This window comes from Staurois parvus, unplaced genomic scaffold (genome assembly GCF_062004578.1).
Source record: "Staurois parvus isolate SC_StPar_1 unplaced genomic scaffold, SC_StPar_1.0 ptg000512l, whole genome shotgun sequence".
In the NCBI taxonomy this organism is placed as follows: domain Eukaryota; kingdom Metazoa; phylum Chordata; class Amphibia; order Anura; family Ranidae; genus Staurois; species Staurois parvus.
The window spans coordinates 260,025-281,901 of record NW_028318308.1 but is presented as its reverse complement, the minus strand read 5'-3'; the positions used below and the strand labels follow the sequence as shown (position 1 = coordinate 281,901).

At 43.5% G+C, this 21,877-nt stretch overlaps 1 protein-coding gene across 1 annotated transcript in view; it reads left to right on the top strand.

The window, feature by feature from the left end:
• The window catches only part of LOC149451868 (C-reactive protein-like), a 32,434-nt gene extending 25,606 nt beyond the window's left edge, over positions 1 to 6,828 (top strand). The window contains exon 4 of the mRNA XM_089690048.1: positions 4,035 to 6,828. Within this exon, the coding sequence (XP_089546174.1) occupies positions 4,035 to 4,633 (599 nt within the window). The 3' untranslated portion in view covers positions 4,634 to 6,828. The remainder of the gene's footprint in view (positions 1 to 4,034) is intronic.
• Positions 6,829 to 21,877: the final 15,049 nt, after the last annotated feature.

Sequence of the window (21,877 nt, the reverse complement as noted above, 5' to 3'; positions counted from 1 at the left end):
GAGGGGTGAAGGGCACTGAATGGAGGCCAGTGGAAGGATTGGCAGAGAGGGGTGGAGGACACTGAGTGGGGGCCAGTGGAAGGATTAGCAGAGAGGGGTGGAGGATACTGAATGGAGGCCAATGGAGGGATTGGCAGAAAGGGATGGAGGACACTGAATGGAAGCCAGTGAAGGGATTGGCAGAGTGATATGGAGGACAATGAATGGAAGCCAGTGGAGGGTTTGGCAGAGAGGGGTGGAGGACACTGAATGAAGGCCAATGGAGGGATTGGCAGAAAGGGATGGAGGACACTGAATGGAAGCCAGTGGAGGGATTGGCAGAGAGGGATGGAGGACAATTAATGGAGGCCAGTTGAGGGATTGGCAGAGAGAGGTGAAGGACACTGAATGGAGGCCAGTGGAAGGATTGGCAGAAAGAGGTGAAGAACACTGAATGGAGGCCAGTGGAGGGATTGGCAGAGAGAGGTGAAGGGCACTGAATGGAGGCCAGTGGAAGGATTGGCAGAGAGGGGTGAAGGACACTGAATGGAGGCCAGTGGAGGGATTGGCAGAGAGGGGTGAAGGGCACTGAATGGAGGCCAGTGCAGGGATTAGCAGAGAGGGGTGGAGGACACTGAGTATGGGCCAGTCGAAGGATTGTCAGAGAGGGGTGGAGGACACTGAATGAAGGCCAATAGAGGGATTGGCAGAAAGGGATGGAGGACACTGAACGGAAGCCAATGGAGGGATTGGCAGAAAGGGATGGAGGACACTGAATGGAAGCCAGTGGAGGGATTGGCAGAGAGGGATGGAGGACAATTAATGGAGACCAGTGGAGGGATTGGCAGAGAAGGGTGGAGGACACTGAATGGAGGACAGTGGAAGTATTAGTAGAAAGGGGTGGAGGACACTGAATGGAGGACAGTGGAGGTATTAGCAGAAAGGGATGGAGGACAGTGAGTGGAGGACAGTGGAGGGATTGGCAGAGAGGGATAGAGGACACTGAATGAAGGCCAATAGAGGGATTGGCAGAAAGGGATGGAGGACACTGAATGGAAGCCAGTGGAGGGATTGGCAGAGTGGGATGGAGGACAAGGAATGGAGGCCAGTGGAGGGTTTGGCAGAGAGGGGTGGAGGACACTGAATGGAAGCCAATGGAGGGATTGGCAGAAAGGGATGGAGGACACTGAATGGAAGCCAGTGGAGGGATTGGCAGAGAGGGATAGAGGACACTAAATAGATGCCAGTGGAGGGAAGGATTGGCAGTGAGGGGTGGAGGACACTGAGAGGAGGCCAGTGGAGGGATCGGCATAGATGGGTATTAGACACGGAACAGTTGGTAAGGTGGATGACCCTGGCAGCAGTATTCATGATGGACTGGAGGGGGGACGGCCTGTGTAAAGGTAATCCAATGAGGAGGGAGTTGCAGTAGTCAAGACGAGAGATAACCAGGGAGTGAATTGTGAGCTTTGTGGTGTGATTGGTCAGGAAGTATTTTGAAGATGTTGCGGAGGTTGAGGCGGCATGATTTGAACAGTGATTGGATGTGGGGCAGAAAGAATAGTTCAGAGTGCAGGATTACACCCAGCACCATGGCATGTGGGGACTGGTTGATGGTCGTTCTTTACAGAGAAATCAAGAGAAGAGGCACGTGGGGGAGGTAATATTACAAGCTCGGTTTTGGATAGATTGTGTTTGAGGAAGTGGAGTGACATCCAGTCTGATGTGTCTGTTAGTAAATTAGTGATACGTGAGGAAACTGATGGGGTGAGCTGAGGAGCAGAGAGATAGGTTTAGGTGTCATCAGCATAGAGATGGTATTGGAGGGCATAGGAGGCTTCAGCTGACCCAGGGAGGAGGTGCAGGTAGGAGAGATCCAAGAACAGAATTTCAGGGGACCCTGGCGGGAAAAGGAATGGGAGGGGAGGAGGTGAGTTCGGTGTATTTAGGTTTTGTGCTGCCCTAGGCAACACAAAAATTGGACGCCTCCCTCCCCGGCAGAGAGAGAGCCTCACACCAACCAACACCAGACCCCCCACCTTCCCTGCAGAGAGAGCCTGACAGTTACCAACAACACCCCTTCCCCATTCCCCCCCACCTGAGAGCCTTCCACTAACATTCACTCCCCCTATGGTGACAGAGAGAAAGACACTCACCTTCACAGCTCTGGACATCCCCGGGAACGTCAGTTGGGCTCCGCATACACAATCAAGGAGCCTGCAGCCTCTCTCAGATCCCCCCTGGTCTCCATGCCACATATGTCCCTTCTTCCAAGGGGCAGTGCTGTCCCCCAGAAAATACCACCCTAGGCAAAGGCCTTGTTTGCCTTGTGGTACACGCCTGGATAGAGTTGTAAGAGACAGTGAAGGAGTGGAGAGATGGGTAAGATGAGAATGAATGAAGATGAAAGAATATTCTTTCAAAATTATGATAGTCCTATAAAGTGGAACTCCGAGGAAATAAAATATATGTAAATTCAGTGCCTGTCCCATAGTCCTGCATTGTAGGTGGGGGCACTACGGGCCCACCCACAAGACAGATCATTAGAGGGAAGAGGTGAGTGTCGGCTACCAGGGGAGTGAGGGATAAGTAAAAGTGCTCATTGTTGGCAGCCTAATCAAAATCCAACATTTAACCCTTGAAGTGTGAGTGAGTGCGGGTGTGTGTGGAGGGGGAGGGGGGAGGAGCATTACTGACGTAATGTTTTTATATTCCCGGGATTTAGCTTTAGTTTTTTTTATTCAGCCTTCGAGCATTATTATACTAATGAAATGTACTGACCAGGGGCGGGCTGACAATTCATGGGGCCCCCGGGCAATAGGGGACCATGGGACCCCTGTGTCCTTGCCCACACTCAAATCACACCCAAAAAAGCCTATGAAAGGTACCAGGGACATCTCATGGGGCCCCCTACTGACCCTGGGCCGTCAGGCAGTGCCCGAGTTCCCCAATGGTCAGTCCGCCCCTGGCACTGACTGTATATCGATATTACTGACACATTAGAGTGGTCCTAAATGCAGATGATTTTTTTACCTCAATGTATTTTCTACATTAAAGTAAAAAAAACCTTCTGAGTGCAGCTCCCCCTCCCAGCCCCCCTATACTTATCTGACCCCAATCTCAACCCAGCACTGTGCCATAAAGCACAGCCTCTCTCCGCTATCTCCCTCCTCATTGGCCATTGGCTCCCCCTCCTGTTAATCATAGCCAATGAAGAGAGAAAAGGGGGCAGGGTGGAGCTTCGTTCTGTGTGCAGCGAGCACACACGAGTGCCCCCCAGAGTAAACAGCTTGCTATGGGGCACCTGGCAGGGGGGATGGGCCAGGAGCGCCAGCAGGGGACCTGAGAAGAGGAGGATCGGGACTGCTCTGTGCAAAATCATAACACAGAGCAGGTAAGCATGACATGTTTGTTATTTATATAACATAAGAATAGATCCTTTACAATCACTTTAATGAATGCGGCACCCCGATTATATCCCTGGCAGTGTTAGAGCTTCTATACTTTTACAGCTTAGGTCTTCTTTGCTTTAATTAACATGTTAGCAGAACATTTGGAGACAAAAGTAAGTCCCTTGATTGGCCAACTGAGTAGATGACTGAGGTAAGCTGCCAAAACACTTTAGTTACTGGATCTGAAAGCCACATATACACAAAACAGAAAGGAATAGACTGACCTTCCGAGATACATAGATGTGCGCACAGGGTGTGGCAGATGTGCCTGGGCACGCCCTAATCACCTAAACATTACAGTTCTTGCTCTGTGTGCCAATGATGAGATGGTTGCTCCCATTTCTCTTTCACTCTGAATCTGCAAGTAGTGAGATGATGTGCCCTCAGGGGGATCAAAAAGATACGCATGTGTGTTTGAGCTTTGGGGTGCTCACCCTAATACAATAGGCTGCGCACACTTATGCTGAGATACATGGGAGTATCCAACTGGTTTTTTTTTTTTTTTTTAGATTTTACCATCTATAAATAAATTCAGACTTTATTGTTCATCATCTAAAGCTTTGATCTGTAGCAGTAATGAGTTTTGTCTGTTTCCTTCCCTAGACTTGGAGAGTAAAGTCTTCGTCTTCCCCAAAGAAACCAGCACAGCTCATGTCATTCTAAGACCTGAAATTACAAGACCATTGCAGGAAGTCAGCGTCTGTCTACGTTCCTATACTGACCTTTCCCGCCCCTATACTCCCTTCTCTCTTGCTACTCCCGGGAAGGACAACGCCTTTCTCATCTACCTACAGCCCCCAAAAACTTGTTCTGTATATATTAACCAGGAAGTCACTCATTTTAAGACAGACTCGGAGTCTTTGGACTGGAGGCACATCTGTGTGACCTGGGACTCCAACACTGGAGTGGTCCAACTTTGGGTCAATGGGAAACTCTACCCCAGAAGAGTCTCCATGAAAGGGTCTTCTATCGCACCTAAGACCAGCATTGTCCTGGGGCAGGAACAAGATTGTTTTGGTGGAGGGTTTGATGTTTCTCAGTCATTGGTTGGTGAAATAAGTGATGTCCACATGTGGGATTATGTCCTGACACCAGGAAATGTACAGAAGGTCATCTCTGGTGGTCTCCTTGGAAATGTCATTAATTGGAATTCTCTAGTCTATGATATCAACTGGGAAGTTCTCATCCAGCCAAAACCTTAATGCAACCAGCTTACAATATACATCTTTGGGCGGATTTACTAAAGGCAAAGAGGCTGTTTACTTTGCAAGGGAATTTCCCTTAGTATATGAGGTGAAGCTCTGATGACTTCCAACATTTAGTTTGAGGGCACATCTGTGTGACCTGGAACTCCGACACTGATAAAGACCACCATTGGGTCAATGAGAAACTCAGACGTGAAGCTCTGCTGACTTCCAACCACTCTTATTTTCCCGACATGTGATTGGAGATTCTTAGCAAAATGAATTGTCACCACATTGACTTATGCAGGCCATAGATGGGGGAGAAAACCGGCCGGTTTTTCTTTAAAAAAACGAAAAATCGGTCGTTCAATAGGCCGACGTTACCAGGAACGGTAAAAAAAATCGGCTGATTTTCATCCCGTCTACAGCCGGCAAAAAGTGTCTCTGCAGAGAGCTCTGCTATTTCTTTGACATTTATAGCGGCTGCAATATTGTATCTATTTGTATCCATTTTGGATACAGATGTTTTTATTGGGAAACAAATAGATACAATGTTGCAGCCGCTATAAATGTCAAAGAACTGTCAAAGAAATAGCAGAGTTCTCTGCAGAGACACTTTTTGCTGAACTGGAATTCTTCTTCTTCTTCTTCATCCTCTTCTTCTTCTTCTTCTTCATCTTCTTCATCCTCTTCTTCATCCTCTTCTTCATCCTCTTATTCTTTTTCTTCTTTTTGTCTTCTTCTTGCAGGTCACGGCTCATACGCAGATTTTTTATCGGTAAAAAGATCGGCCGATTTGCTCATAATTGCTGCGAAAATCGGCCGATCTTTTTCCAACTTTACCGATAAAAAAAATCTGCCAAAATACCAAAAAAAGGCCGACCTATTAACCCTCTAATGATCCGAAAATCGGCCGATTTTATTTTCGGCCGAAAAATCGGCCGATTTTTGACCCGTCTATGGCCTGCATAAGCTAAGTGAGAATTCTCTTTCAAACAGAGCCACCTGTTTGCCTTTAGTAAATGATCTTCTCTGTTCCTTAAGGCTCCCCAACTGCTGCTTCTGAATACCATTTAACCACTAGGGGACCACCCACAGTACATTTACTGTGGCAAAGCTGCCCCTGTAGGCAGGATCACTTTTATAAACATCATCCTGTGTACATGGTAGGGGTGAGTGTGAGGCACGCGAACGCCCTACCCGTGGCACCAATCGCAGCCACGGGTGTCAATCACCGGGTCCCGGCCCGTGATTACCAGCTGGAGCCCGGTGTTTGCCGGCAAACACTGACAGGGAGCAGAGCTGCATTGTTTTCAATGCAGCTCTCTTCCCTGTCAGTTCCTAACACACTGTTCCTGACAGCAGAACTTAGCTTTCCAAGACAGTGTGTAACAGTGAAGCACACACCCCGCCCCCTAGTGAAACACTCCCCTCACACAGTTAACCCTTTGATTGACTTTTAATGTTAACTCCTCCCCCCCAGTGCCATTAGTACAGCGTCAGTGCTTTTTTTTTTGCACTAATCACTGTATTGGTGTCACTGGGGATATCAGTGACCCCAAGTCAGTTCCCCCCCAGTGTCAGAATGTCTGCTGCAGTCCCGCCATAATTCGCTGATCGCCACCATAAGTCGCTGATTGCCACCATAAGTTGCTGATTGCCACTATTATTAGTATAAAAAAAAATCCAGTATCTATACCGCCATTTGTGCACGCTATAACTTTCACGTAAACCAATTATTTACAGGTATCGGGATTTTTTTTACCAAAGACACGGAGCAGAATGCATTTTGGCCGAAATTTATGATGAAATTTGATTTTTACATTTTTTTACTGGACATGTATAATAGCAAAAAGTCCAAAATATATTTTTTTCTCAAAATTGTCCGGTTTTTTTTTTGCTTACAGCGCAAAAAAATAACAAAACGGCACAGGCGATCAAATACCACCGAAAGAAACCTCCATTTGTGGGGAAAAAAAAGGACGTAAATTTCATTTTAAATTGTCAGTTAAAGTAATGCAGCACCGTATCACAAAAAATGGCCGGGTCAGGAAGGGGGTGAATCCACCGGAGGGCAAAGCACATGAAAACACAAGATTCAAATAATAGTTTTTTTGTTTACAACTAACAATATTCCTTACTTGTAATTGTATAATCTTGTTAAAAGTAATAAATACTAATATAAACAATAAGAAATAAAAATACAATCTGTATTTTTTTCCTGTGATTTTGGTTTTGTTCTAAATCGTGAAATCTGATTGCTTAGTTATAAGTGACTTGTCCCCCCCTTCCTTCTATTGCAAGTATTTGTAGGAGGTAATAAGGGGCAGAACCAAAGAAGAGATCCCATGAACACTACCAGCCTATCACGGGGGGCCATGAGTGTGGTAGCTGGGATCTGGTAAGTCCAAGAACAATCACCGCCCTGCAGATAACTATAATTTACTTATAAAACTCATCATAAAAGATAAGCATTCTGCATGGGCCCTCCGACCAATAACATATTATCCATCATACAGCACCAGGAAATATTCTGACCGTTCAATGCAAAAAGAGTGTTTAGGGTTGACTTAGACCTTTCAAGTCTAATGCAGAGCATTAATATGTGTATGAACGGGCTTGTAGGTGGGGCCTAGGCCAGGGGTGGGCAAACTTTTTGACTTGAGGGCCGCAATGGGTTCATATATTGGACCCGGGGGCCGGACCAAGAGTAGATGAATGATGTGTATGTGTCATCCATAGTAAGTATAGTAATATTCCCCCATAGTAAGCATAGTAATTAATCCCCCATATAGTAATTCATCCCCCATAGTATTTCATCCCCCATATAGTAATTCATCCCCCATATAGTAATTCATCCCCCATATAGTAATTCATCCCCCATAGTAATTCATCCCCCATAGTAATTCATCCCCCATATAGTAATTCATCCCCCATATAGTAATTAATCCCCCATAGTAATTCATCCCCCATATAGTAATTCATCCCCCATATAGTAATTCATCCCCCATAGTAATTCATCCCCCATATAGTAATTCATCCCCCATAGTAATTCATCCCCCATATAGTAATTCATTCCCCATATAGTAATTCATCCCCCATAGTAATTCATCCCCCATATAGTAATTCATCCCCCATATAGTAATTAATCCCCCATAGTAATTCATCCCCCATATAGTAATTCATCCCCCATAGTAATTCATCCCCCATATAGTAATTCATCCCCCAAAGTAATTCATCCCCCATATAGTAATTCATTTCCCATATAGTAATTCATCCCCCATAGTAATTCATCCCCCATATAGTAATTCATCCCCCATATAGTAATTCATCCCCCATAGTAATTCACCCCCCATAGTAAGCATAGTAATTCATCCCCCATATAGTAATTCATCCCCGATAGTAAATCATCCCCCATAGTAATTCATCCCCCATAGTAATTCATCCCCCATATAGTAATTCATCCCCCATAGTAATTCATCCCCCATATAGTAATTCATCCCCCATAGTAATTCATCCCCCATATAGTAATTCATCCCCCATAGTAATTCATCCCCCCATATAGTAATTCATCCCCCATATAGTAATTCATCCCCCATATAGTAATTCATCCCCCATAGTAATTCATCCCCCATATAGTAATTCAACCCCCATAGTAATTCATCCCCCATATAGTAATTCATCCCCCATATTAATTCATCCCCCGTATAGTAATTCATCCCCCATATAGTAATTCATCCCCCATAGTAATTCATCCCCCATAGTAATTCATCCCCCATATAGTAATTCATCCCCCATAGTAATTCATTCCCCATATAGTAATTCATCCCCCATAGTAATTCATCCCCCATATAGTAATTCATCCCCCATAGTAATTCATCCCCCATATAGTAATTCATCCCCCATATAGTAATTCATCCCCCATATAGTAATTTATCCCCCATATAGTAATTCATCCCCCATATAGTAGTTCATCCCCCATATAGTAATTCATTCCCCATATTAATTCATCCCCCATATTAATTCATCCCTCATATAGTATTTCATCCCCCACAGTACTATTCCCCCCCAAGTAGTAAGCCAAGTCCCCCCTGTGTCAATTCACTTACCTTTGCTCCGCGCGTTCCTCTCGCCGTGTTCCCGCGCCGTTCCGGTCTTCAGGGCGGACTGTGAGAGGAGCCTAGCTCCCCTCACGTTCGTCACGCTGCCCCGCCTACACACATCCTGACAGCCAATGTATCACGCTCCGCGGGTCGGATTAAAAGGTCCGCCGGGCCGTATACGGCCCGCGGGCCTTAATTTGCCCATTGCTGGCCTAGGCCCAGGAAACCCAACCAGGGAGAGACCAAACACACAGTTCTTAATGTTGTCATTTATCTCCTATATTGTATACAGGTTAGCAGTAACCCACATGGAAGAAAAATGTATTTGAAATATATTTTAAAAATATTCTTCCCTAATATATTGACATATATTTGGGAAGAATACAACTTTGTCCATATTCAATATATTTAAAAAAATATATATATATATATATAAAAATATATATACTGTATGATGGAATGCATTGTTATCACATAACATATGAAAAATATTTTTAAAAATACATTTCAAATATACTGTATGTCTTTAAAAATACAAATCTACATTTTTGGAGCACATTTACAAATATATGTAAAAATATATGTTAAAATTACTTTTTCATATGTTAAAAAAAATCTGAAGTATATATTTAAAAAAAAATATATATATAAAAAAATAATATTTTTAAAATATATTCTACATATTATATAAAAAAGTAATTTGAACATATATTTTTACATATATTTGTAAATGCATTCCAAAAATGTCGATTTGTATTTTTAAAGACACAGTATATTTAAAATTTATTTTTTAAAATATTTTTCATATATTTTGTAATAAAAATGCATTTCAACATACAATATATGTGTGTGTGTGTAATATATATATATATATGTATAATATGGCCAAAATTGTAGCATTTCAAATATATATCAATATATTTGGGAATAATATTTTTAAAATATATTTATCTTCAATATGGGAATGAGTAAAGATAGTTTTTGAAATATAGCTTCTGCTGGAAGGATGGCAGTTTGCTGTGTACCAGAAAAGCATTATGATGCTGCTGGGAAGATCCCCACATTACTGGTCAGGATAGTTGGATGTTTCCTCAAGACAGGCATTGTCCCTGAGCTGACTCTACTCGCCAAGAACCTTTGCCCACGCTATCCACTGTCCTTCATCAAAGGGGTCTCTGTCCCTGACCTGCCACTCTCTCCAGGTACCCTGTTATATAATGTTTCACATTAACAAGGCCCCCAGAGATCTTGAGAGGTTGCAGCATCCAATCAGACAGTTGGCTCTTCTGAGATATTGGGGGGCAATTCCCCAAATAGACTCCACTCCATCTATAATAATAGCACAGTGCCACTTACAGAATGGAAGGGGACATGCTCCTCCCTACACTCCCCCCTCTTAATGGATGCAGTCCTCGGCATTGCTAAAGTTCACACAGGAAGAGCACATGGTAAATCACCTAAACAACAAAAACATCACACATTGTAATCAGAGTATTTAACAGGCAATTGTCCTCTAGTAACCCTAGTAGGGTGACATCCTTTGCCATTGTCCAAAGAGTCAGCAAGAGGATCATCTACAGAAGATTGTTCTAGAGGCCTCAGGTGGCAGCAGGTTGTCACTGATGGGTAGACCATCCTCACCTAAACCCTTGGAATATCCACAGTCTGTAAAGCTGAATCAGATGTAACCTCCACGTTCAAAGGTTGCGTTTCAATAGGAGGTCACATCCCTTGAATCTTGACTGTCAAGATTCCTGGAGGGCAACACAGAGGAACTCATGCAAGGCCTTGGTAGCATTTCTTGGTACCTGGTTGATCCTCTGCTATACCATCGTATACCTATGAGTTTGGCATAGTTTGTTTTTCAGCACAAGAGGGACAAGGCTCCCACCAGGGCTCCAGCTTGGTGCCCCTCTCATACTTTGTATTCCTGATAAGCATCTTATCTCAGTCTCAGAGGCAGCAAGTCAACTGCAGCCTCCTTTGCTAAATTTTGATGTCATCGTAAAACTACTTGTTTAGCTTTCTCCATGATGATTCCACTGCTCGAGACAAATCATTTGGTGTATGCAGAGCCGCCGCTAGAAACCCCCTACCCCTGACAAGCCCCCCCCCAAGAAAAAATTATAAAAACAATAGTATCACAACCCCCCCCCCCACAAAATTCCTGCTAAATCTAAAAGATAAAAACTGTAATAAATAAAGCTCTATGTGTATAAATGAGGTCTAGGGGTTCATTCACATGGGCACTGTGGCCCACAGAGTGTGAATCAGTATTTATTTTTGAATGTGGCTATTGCTCCCAGCATTATGTCTTAGCGTAAATCCCTCCCCCTAAAAAAACCTGTACTAATCAGCACATCCCCCCTAAGCATAACTTTAATCTGCAAGTCCAAATTCTCCCCAAACAAATATGCAAATATTCCCCCTCCCAGCTCCAATCCCACCCCAATTTTCTCCTCCTATCAGAAATCTCCTTCACCCCAAAAATTCACCTGCCTAGCCCACATCCTCTTTCTTCTCAAATTCTCCATCCTAGCACAAATCTTCTCCCTCCCCAAATCCCCCCAATCCCTCCTCCTAGCACAAATCCCCCCCAATTCTTCCTCCCAGCACAATTTCCCCCAATCCCTCCTCCTAGGACAACCCCAACCCCCATTTCCCCATCCCAGCAAAAATTCCCCCAATCCCTCCTCCTAGCAGAAATCCCTCCCCCAATTCCCCAACCCAGCACAAATTCCCCAGTTTCCTCCTCCTAGCACAAATTACCCCTCCCAGCACAAATTCCCCCAATCCCTCCTCCTAGCACAAATACCCGAAAACAAATTCCACCACCCAGCACAAATTCTCCTAATCCCCCCTCCTAGCATAAATCCCCCCAATTCCCCTTCCCAACACAAATTCCCACCAACTCCCCCCCAGCACAAATTCCACCAATCCCTCCTCCAATCACAAATTCCCCAATTCCCTCCTCCTAGCACAACCCCCCCCTCCCAATTCCCCCTCCCAGCACAAATTCCCCCATTTCCTTTTCCTAGCACAAATCCCACCCAATTCCCCCTCCCTGCACAAATTTTCCCAATCCTTCCTCCTAGCACAAATTCCACCCAATCCCCCCTCCCAATGCAAATCCAACCCCAATCCTCCCTCCCAGCGCAAATTCCCCCACCTAACAAAAATCCCATTCAATCCCCCTTCCCAGCACAATTCACCCCAATCCCTCCTCCTAGTAGGAATCCTCCACAATACCTACACAAATCTACAAACCTCTCCCAATTAACCTTCCCAGCACAAATTCTTCCTCCCTACCCAAATCCCCCCCCCCCCCCCAACACAAATATTCCTCCCAATCCCCCTCCTGGCTCATATCCCTCATTCCCTCTTCCTAACACGATCCCCCCAAATTCCCATTACACTTCTCTGCACAGACAGATAGCTGCTCATCCCCCCTCCTGCATAAACATCCCACGCACTAACTATTATTCCCCTCCCCCCTCATTGTGCAAAATTTTCATGTAAGTTTGACCCCCCCTCAATCTACAAGAGGAAACCACTACAAAGCTGGGAAGAGGTGAGCTGTGTTGTCCTCTCCAGGCTCTCCTTCTTGTCAGAAAAGCCCTCCTCCATGCAGCACATTAGACAGGATCACTCTCAGATCACTGCGGACTGTACACACACACACAGTATGATTACCACCCCCCATCTCCTCCAAGGGCGATAATTGGGGAACCACAATCTGGTAGATGTCTCATCGCTCAGTAAGAATACAAGCTCACTGCTACAATACTTCATCCCATATCTCTAGGTGGTCCCATTAGTGAATCATCTGTCACCTCAAGGATGAAAGCTGAATGCATCCCCTATAGGTGGGCTTCTTACTCCTGGAAAGGAATCGCCACATTCATGAGACTCATCGTTGTAAGTTTGCCAATTTCTTCAAATTGTGTATTTCAGCTACTTACTGGGGTAGTTACTGAATCTGCATATCTGGCGTGTTCCATCTTTCCACCTGTTGTACATGAAAGGGAACCACTTCAGATTCCTCTTAACATTAATCAACATCTCCTTGAGGCTGTTCCAGGGGATAGCGAGACAAAGAATCCACATTGATGTATATGTTGTAGTTTTCCTGGCCTGTGTGGACTGTGTAGTTGAAACAAGTCAAATGAGCCACCCAACGCTGCTCCATTGATCTCAGTCTGGCAGTTTCCAGGTAAGCAAGGGGGGTATTGTCAGTATAAATGTCCCCATGCCATTTTATCAGTTATTCAGCAATGGCCCAGACCAATGCCAACAGTTCCAACCTAAAGCAGCTGTGGAGGTTATGTTCCTTTGGTCACAGGCTGTAGCTGGTGCAAGCAATAACACCCCCAACTGTATCTTGGAGGAGCGGGTGGTCAACTTTATCAAATGCAAAAGAAAGACCTAATATCCAGCTCTATGACACACACCGAATCTCCTGTGCTTGGGAGTGGGCTCAAAGAACACGGGTTTGGATATGGCTCCATCCTTGCTTTCATGGATAGCCCTTGCCTTGCTGCCCTCAAAGGAGTAGAAAAGTCAGAAAACACTGCAACCAAAGAACAAAAAATAGGGCACACTGGCCTAGTGCAATATCATTCAAACAAAAATGTTTACTTGTGTAAAAGTGGTAAATATTGTACTCACAAAGGAAGAATAAAACAAAGGCGCCGGACAAAGCACTCGGGACAAAATGTATGTGAAATGGTTTGATACAGGAATGTAATACTATCACATTTTAGTGTATTTAGTGAATGTCACATTTTTACATTTAATTTCCTGCCGGTTTCGTCCCCCGTACGTCCCGACGCTCGCACGGACCGGAACCTGGAAGACAAATGCCGGCATCCGCCGGAGGACATGGCCGGTGACGCTGCAGGTGACATGGCCGGTGACATCGCGGGAGCACAGGACAAGGTAAGTGCAAGAGGGATCCCTGAGCAACACTGCAGGGTATTCCCGAATGTAGTCCGGGGGGGTTACTGCTTCTGGTACTGAAAGTAAACCCCAAGTTACACTGGGGAATACCTCCGGGGGGGTTAATCATCCTTTGTGAGTATAAAAATGTAACACTTTACACAAACACCATTTTTTGCTTGAAGGATGATGCAGTAGACCATTGCGCCCTCTTTTTTTTGCTTTTTGGTAGAAAAGCCTAATAGTATGAGTAAGGAGTGGTGACCATTGGGGTTAAAGTGTAAGCAAAGGCAACATTTTTTTTTTTAGTTTTGAATACAGTGGTGAGGGATTAGAACATAGTTTCTATCGCTGTCTGTGCCCCCATCAGGGAGATTTACACTCTGTCTGTTGTGTTTACCATCATAGTTAAAAGTGATAGTGTAAGAAAATCCCAAATTTTGAGTTGACTTCAAAACACTAATAGATGGGAAATCTTCCAGTGAGGAACCTAGTTCTGGTGACCTTGGTGATACACCGGAATTGCCTTACTTTGGAGGGATTTAATTTCTCTTCCTGTTTTGGCCATGGGGTAGGAAGCAAAGGGAAATCTCCCTAATGGGACACAGGTGGCAAAAAAAAACTGATGGGGGTTATAACCCTTCATTAAGGTATCCAAAATGTTTAAAAAATTGCCTTAAGTTACACTTAAAAGGTTAGTAAGTCAATTTTTGTAGGACTGTTTCAGTGGAATGTTGAAGTCAGACTGTAAGTGGTCAGGGACATAGTTATCAGTGAGGTAGCAGCTCAGATGGTTATAGACAAGGCATTCTAGAAGACTGGAGGCAAATAGGAGCAGAGATTTTGATCTTAAATTTTTCAAACTGGTGCGGTCCAGTGAGGGTTTTTTAAGCATAGGGGTAGCCAGTGCATATTTGAGAGGGGTGGGGACAATACCTATGGAGGGTGAGAGGTTAAAGGTGTGAGTTAACCTCCCTGGCGGTATGATTATTTCAGATTTTTGGTGCTGAAAGCGGTACCATTATTTTGCATGGAAATATGTAGTTTTTTTTATTGTAGGCTGTAATTTTTAGGAATAACTCACTGAAATCTGTCCGAACAAAAGTCTATTAAACATCCCGGGTAGGATAAAACTTGAAACACGAAATCATAAATTATAATTTAATAAATAATCATAAAAAATAATAATATAATAATTAGAGATGAGCGAATCGAACTTGGCGAAGTGGAATTCGTTTCGAATTTTAGGAAAAATTCGATTCGCATCGAATCCGAATTTTAGCAAACTTCGGATGCACGAATCGAATTTTCCCCGATCAGCCGGCAAAGGTGTCACTGCAGGGAGCTCCGCTATTTCTGACAGTTCTCTGACAGTTCATTTACAGCGGTTGAAACATTGTATCTATTTGTTTCCATTTAGGATACAGATGTTTTTATTCGGAAATAAATAGATACAATGTTTCAACCGCTGTAAATGAACTGTCAGAACTGTCAGAGAACTGTCAGAAATAGCGGAGCTCTCTGCAGATACACTTTTTGCTGTACTGGAATTCTTCTTCTTTTCATTCTTCTTCTTCTTCTTCTTTTCATTCTTCTTCTTCTTCTTTTCATTCTTCTTTTCATTCTTCTTCTTCTTCTTTTCATTCTTCTTCTTCTTCTTTTCATTCTTCTTCTCATTCTTCTTCTTCTTCTTTTCATTCTTCTTCTTCTTCTTTTCATTCTTCTTTTCATTCTTCTTCTTCTTCTTTTCATTCTTCTTTTCATTCTTCTTCTTCTTCTTTTCATTCTTCTTTTCATTCTTCTTCTTCTTCTTTTCATTCTTCTTTTCATTCTTCTTCTTCTTCTTTTCATTCTTCTTCTACTTCTTTTCATTCTTCTTCTTCTTCTTTTCATTCTTCTTTTCATTCTTCTTCTTCTTCTTTTCATTCTTCTTCTTCTTCTTTTCATTCTTCTTTTCATTCTTCTTTTCATTCTTTTCATTCTTCTTTTCATTCTTCTTCTTCTTCTTTTCATTCTTCTTCTTTTCATTCTTCTTTTCATTCTTCTTCTTCTTCTTTTCATTCTTCTTTTCATTCTTCTCATTCTTCTTTTCATTCTTCTTTTCATTCTTCTTCTTCTTCTTTTCATTCTTCTTTTCATTCTTCTCATTCTTCTTTTAATTCTTCTTTTCATTCTTCTTCTCATTCTTCTTTTCATTCTTCTTCTTTTCATTCTTCTTCTTCTTTTCATTCTTCTTCTTTTCATTCTTCTTTTCATTCTTCTTCTTCTTCTTTTCATTCTTCTTCTTCTTCTTTTCATTCTTCTTTTCATTCTTCTTCTTCTTCTTTTCATTCTTCTTCTTCTTTTCATTCTTCTTTTCATTCTTCTTCTTCTTTTCATTCTTCTTCTTCTTCTTCTTTTCATTCTTCTTTTCATTCTTCTTCTTCTTCGTTTCATTCTTCTTTTCATTCTTCTTCTTCTTCTTTTCATTCTTCTTTTCATTCTTCTCATTCTTCTTTTAATTCTTCTTTTCATTCTTCTTCTCATTCTTCTTTTCATTCTTCTTCTTTTCATTCTTCTTCTTCTTCTTTTCATTCTTCTTTTCATTCTTCTTCTTCTTCTTTTCATTCTTCTTCTTCTTTTCATTCTTCTTCTTCTTCTTTTCATTCTTCTTTTCATTCTTCTTCTTCTTCTTCTTTTCATTCTTCTTTTCATTCTTCTTCTTCTTCTTTTCATTCTTCTTCTTCTTTTCATTCTTCTTTTCATTCTTCTTCTTCTTCTTCTTTTCATTCTTCTTCTTCTTCTTCTTTTCATTCTTCTTTTCATTCTTCTTCTTCTTCGTTTCATTCTTCTTTTCATTCTTCTTCTTCTTCTTTTCATTCTTCTTTTCATTCTTCTCATTCTTCTTTTAATTCTTCTTTTCATTCTTCTCTCATTCTTCTTTTCATTCTTCTTCTTTTCATTCTTCTTCTTCTTCTTTTCATTCTTCTTTTCATTCTTCTTCTTCTTTTCATTCTTCTTCTTCTTTTCATTCTTCTTCTTCTTCTTTTCATTCTTCTTTTCATTCTTCTTCTTCTTCTTCTTTTCATTCTTCTTTTCATTCTTCTTCTTCTTCTTTTCATTCTTCTTCTTCTTTTCATTCTTCTTTTCATTCTTCTTCTTCTTCTTCTTTTCATTCTTCTTCTTCTTCTTCTTCTTCTTCTTCGTCGTGCCCCGTGACTGCCCAAATGAGTGAAGTGTGCGGTGATTCTAAGATCGACGGCACTCATCTGCATGTCATACTGACTGACAGTATTATTTCTCTTCCCCAGCAGACTCCAAGGGCATTTAAATTAAAGGTACAGTGTTCTGCACTAATATAAAGGCTCTCTGAAGCCTAGAAACCCTTTTAATAAGTTAAATTTGCGGCAAATAAATTTGCATCAAATCGAATTTCTCCCGCAAATTCGGCAAATCAGCCGAATCGAATTTTTGAATAATTCGCTCATCTCTAATAATAATAATACATTTAATTCAATAATATAATCAAACCAAAAACACTGAAATGTGAAATATAGCGCCAAGTTGGCACATCGCTGAGCAAAGTCGCAAAATCGTTTTCACTGTCTGATGAGGAATTTCCCCCACCAATCATTATCACTCAATTCTGCAAGTGGTTCTGATTTACTATCGCTGTTCTCTAGCCGATCTAAAACCGCTTTTGACCTAAAGGGACACTTTTTGGACGCCATGGATTTTTCTAAGTTTCCAGGCAGAAAGACAGACAAAATGTAGGCAGGGCGCCGGACAAAGCACTAGGGACAATATGTATGTGAAATGGGTTGAAACAGCAATGCTTTACTGTGAAAAATGTGTTTTGAAAAAAATGACATTTTTTAAAATTTTCAAATTTCCCGCCGCCGCCGCCCGTACGTCCCGACGTCACGGGGATCGGAACACAGAAGCCGGATGCCGGCATCGGCCGGAGGAGATGGCCGGGGACGCTTCAGGGGACACATCGCGGGAGCGAAAGACAAGGTAAGTGCTGCAGGGACTCCCTATGCAGCGCCGCATGGTAAGCCCGAGTGTAGCTCGGGGTTACCGCTTTTGGTACTAAAACTCTACCCCGAGCTACACTCGGGAATACCGCCAGGGAGGTTAAAGAGCATATAATAAAGCAGGATAATGGCCATAGTAATTCTGAAAGAACAGGATCCAAGGGGCAGATGGTTAGGTCAGCTTCCAAAAACATTTAATGCCTTTCTTAGTGGTAATAGGATCAGAAGGGGAAAGTTACAGCTTTGAACTTAGGTTCAGCTCAAACATAAAGCCCATCACTATTAGCCAGGAGCCAGGATAAGCCTTTAAGAGTAACTGAGCCTGCCCAGCAGCAGGGGAGTTCAAGTGGAAGATGGAGAGGAAGTGAGTCTGGAGATCCTGGAAGGGGGCCCAGATGGAGAGGGGCTCACCTCCAGGCAGGAAGCTTGGAAGGAGGAAAGCTTGGGACTTCATCAGCTCCCAGAGGGATGACCACCTGTGTAGCAGGGAAGGAGTGGCCCAGCTAGAAGGGCTGGTAGCAGCCACTAACCCAAGAGCAACACAGAAGATGGACAGAGTGAGTAGATAGGTGAAGTAGCACTCTGGTGGGAAACCAGATTAGCAACTATCCAGAACTGTCTTCCGTTAAAGCGACAGGCACTAGATCCCCTGCTCAGGGATTCACCCAGATTGGCTGGATTAGGAGAATCTAGGGTCTGGGGTGGTACAACCGGAGATGCAGGCTAGTTTTCCAAGAAGAGGATTTCTACTGTATATAGTTTCAGGAAGTTGTCCTCGGTTTCACAGTTCCATTGAGCATTTCGTACATCCCTAACCCAATCCCAGTTCAAATCCACTAATAAAACTTCAAAACAAAGCTCAAGGAATGGTTACTGTCTCCTGGATGCAAGTTAATGTGGAAATGCGTGTTGCCTGGCTGTGAAGGACTATAGGGGAACCAAAACTACTGCAACTCCTAAGGTGATAGTGCTACACAGGGATGAGGGTGTTGCCAGCACAGTGAATAGGAGTATGTGTTGATTGCATTAGGCCAAATGAGGTCAAGGTTGAGTAGAAGAGAGTTAGCAGGGCTGTTAACGTTAACCTGAATGGTAAAGTCACTGAGGATGATGGTGACCAGGGGCGGACTGACCATTGGAGCACTCAGGCACTGCCCGAGGGCCCGGGGTCAGTAGGGGGCCCCATGAGATGCCCCTGGTACCTTTCATTGGCTTTTTCATAGTCTTTTTTGGGTGTTGGTGAGGACACAGGGGCCCCATGATCCCCTATTGCCTGGGGGCCCCATGAGTTGTCAGTCTGCCCCTGATGGTATTTCAGAGGAGAGAACATAGTATTTAGGCAGAGAAATTACTGAAGAAAACATGACACCAGTCCAAAAGGCCAACACAGCATTGCAATTTTAAGAGAAACAGGAGAAAATAGATGAATACAGTGAGCTTCAAAGGAGGAGAATGATAAGGAGGGAGATGGTGGAAGAACATGAAAGGTGGTTTTTGATCAAAAGAGAGGTCAAACTCCACCACCTTTTTTCCACTGGCTCTGGGTAAGTGATTCCAATGAATGCCATAATTGAAAAAAGCAGCTGGATAGGCAGAGTCAGATTCCTGAGGTCAGGTTTTAGCAACAACAAAGGAGTTGAAGATACAAAGGTCATGAACAGAGGTGAGTTTGATACAGACTGAGAAAACATAAAAAGAAGGGGCTGGCTTACAGAATCTTAGGAACTAAAAAGGGAGTGTGAGGTATGTAGCTGCTACCAGAGGAAGGGGGTGATGGTTCTAGATGTGAAAGTTAGATGGTGGAGGGCCAGGGTTAGGTTCAATACTCCCAGAAATTAGGAGAAGCAGGAGGATAACGGAGGTGAGATGGGAGAGATATTTATATGCCCCCAGTGTCTTGGAGGTTATGGCATTGTGTGTGCTCAGAAAGAGGAGAAGGTGATGAGTACAAAGATAGTAGGAGGGCAGGAATTGGGGGGTGATTTGTGCAGACAATGGGGTGGTGAGGAAGGGTAAAGGATTGAGAGGTTGAGGAGAGAAAGCCCTATTGTGAGAAGGAAGGTCAATGGGAGCAGATTGGAGGGTGAGGAGAATGGGAAGCAGGCTGTGAGAGAGAAAGAGTTAGATGGAAAAATACAAGTGCACTTGCAGACTGCTTGGAATGGAGCACTGATGTTTGTACTTTCCTTCGTTGTTGTACCTTAGTTAAAGTGCCGTGATAAACTTGCCACACACTTATAGCAGAAAAAGGCACTTTATACAGAAATGACCATGACTACCCCCCTTATCAATGTCATCCCAGGAAATGATTGAAGTCAGTGGTTACCAAAGGCAACAGCAAGGCGGATATCATCCTTAGTCATGTGCAGTAGATTAGTGTTGGAGAAATGAGTGAAGTCAGTGGTTACTTAAAGGAACAGAGTAGAGAAGACACAACGACAAACCATAAGAGGGTGATGATGTATCTCTGTGTTAAAGGTGCTGGCCACCTAAAGAAGAAAATGGCTTTTTAGGCCATGCCTGACCCCCCCCCCCCCCCCCACTGATCAGTTGGCTCTTGGTCTGCTTGCAGAAGGGACTAGTGGCCAACCCTCACTATGTTCCTTCAGCACTCACTAGAGCATGAGGCTGGGGTGGGGGTAGGTGCAGCTGAAGTCCCCACTCTGCCACAACCTGAAAGGTAGAGCCAGCTGTCAATCAGGCAGCTGGTTCCATCAATATTGTTGGCATCCTTCCTGAACTTGGTACGGCTCTGTCCCTTGACTATGTGACGTGTCTTGACTGCGTGCTACGAGTCGTAGTCAAGGGGCACGTATAGTCAAGAGTTGGCTACTTTGTGAGGACATTCATATTTTAACCACTTGCCCTCCTGAGGATTTCCCCCCCTTCATGAGATTTCCCCCCCTTCCTGACCAGGCCATTTTTTGTGGTACGGTGCTGCGTTACTTTAACTGACAATTGCGCGGTTGTGCAATGCTGCACCCAAATTAAATTTATGTCTTTTTTTCCCAAAAAACCTGAGCTTTCTTTTGGTGATATTTGATCGCCTGTGCGTTTTTATTTTTTGCGCTATAACCAAAAAAAAATTCCGACAGTTTTGAGAAAAAAACAATATTTTGGACTTTTTGTTATTAAACATGTCCAGTAAAAAAAAATTAAAAAATCAAATTTCGTCATAAATTTTGGCCAAAATGTAATCAGCTCCGTGTCTTCGCTGAAAAATAATTCCAATACGTGTAAATTAATTGGTTTACATGAAAATTATAGCGTCTACAAATGGCGGTATAGATACTGGGATTTTTTTTGCTAGTAGTAATGGTGGCTATCAGAGACTTTAACCGTACTGCGGTGGACATTCTGACATGGGTGGGGGGAAGTAAATTGGTGTCACTGACACACCAGTGACACCAATACAGTGATCAGTGCTAAAAAAAGGAGTGACATTGTACTAAAGGCACTGGGCAGGAAGAGGCTAATGTTTTGGGTGATCAAAGGGGTAACTGTGTGCTGGGAGTGTTTTACTAGGGGGCGGGGGGTGTGTGCTTCACTGTAAGTAGACTGATCAGGATGGCTGTACTGCACACAGCCATCCCGACCAGTGTGATCGAGCTGACAGGGAGGAAGACGGTTTGTAAACAAAACAATCTTCCTCCCTGTCAGAGATTCTCAAAAAAATCACTGGGCACCAGCGCATAATTACTGGCTGGGATCAGGTGATTGACATCCGCAGTTGCAAACGGCGGCTCGCATAGGATGCGCACGTGACTCACATGCTCCTCCTACTCAGAAATGCGAAATGATGTGTATAAATACGTGATTCTGTGCACAGGTGCCGCTCTGTTGCAGTATATCTGCTATAGGGCGGTCCTTAAATGGTTAAAAACAAAGAAACTGGTTATACAATATATCAGTCTGTAAGTTGTCAGGTTCTGTGGCTGGAGGTATACTTCTCTTCTCCATCTACACCTCCTCCCTGGGCCAACTCATACACTCTCACGGCTTCAACTACCACCTCTATGCCGACGACACACAAATCTATCTCTCCACCCCCCACCTCACCCCCTCAGTCTCCGCCCGAATCACACACCTACTGAGTGACATATCAGACTGGATGTCGCTCCACTTCCTTAAACTGAACCTCTCCAAAACCGAGCTCCTAGTCTTCCCCCCAGCCCAGACACCACCCCCCAGTGACTTCTCCATCA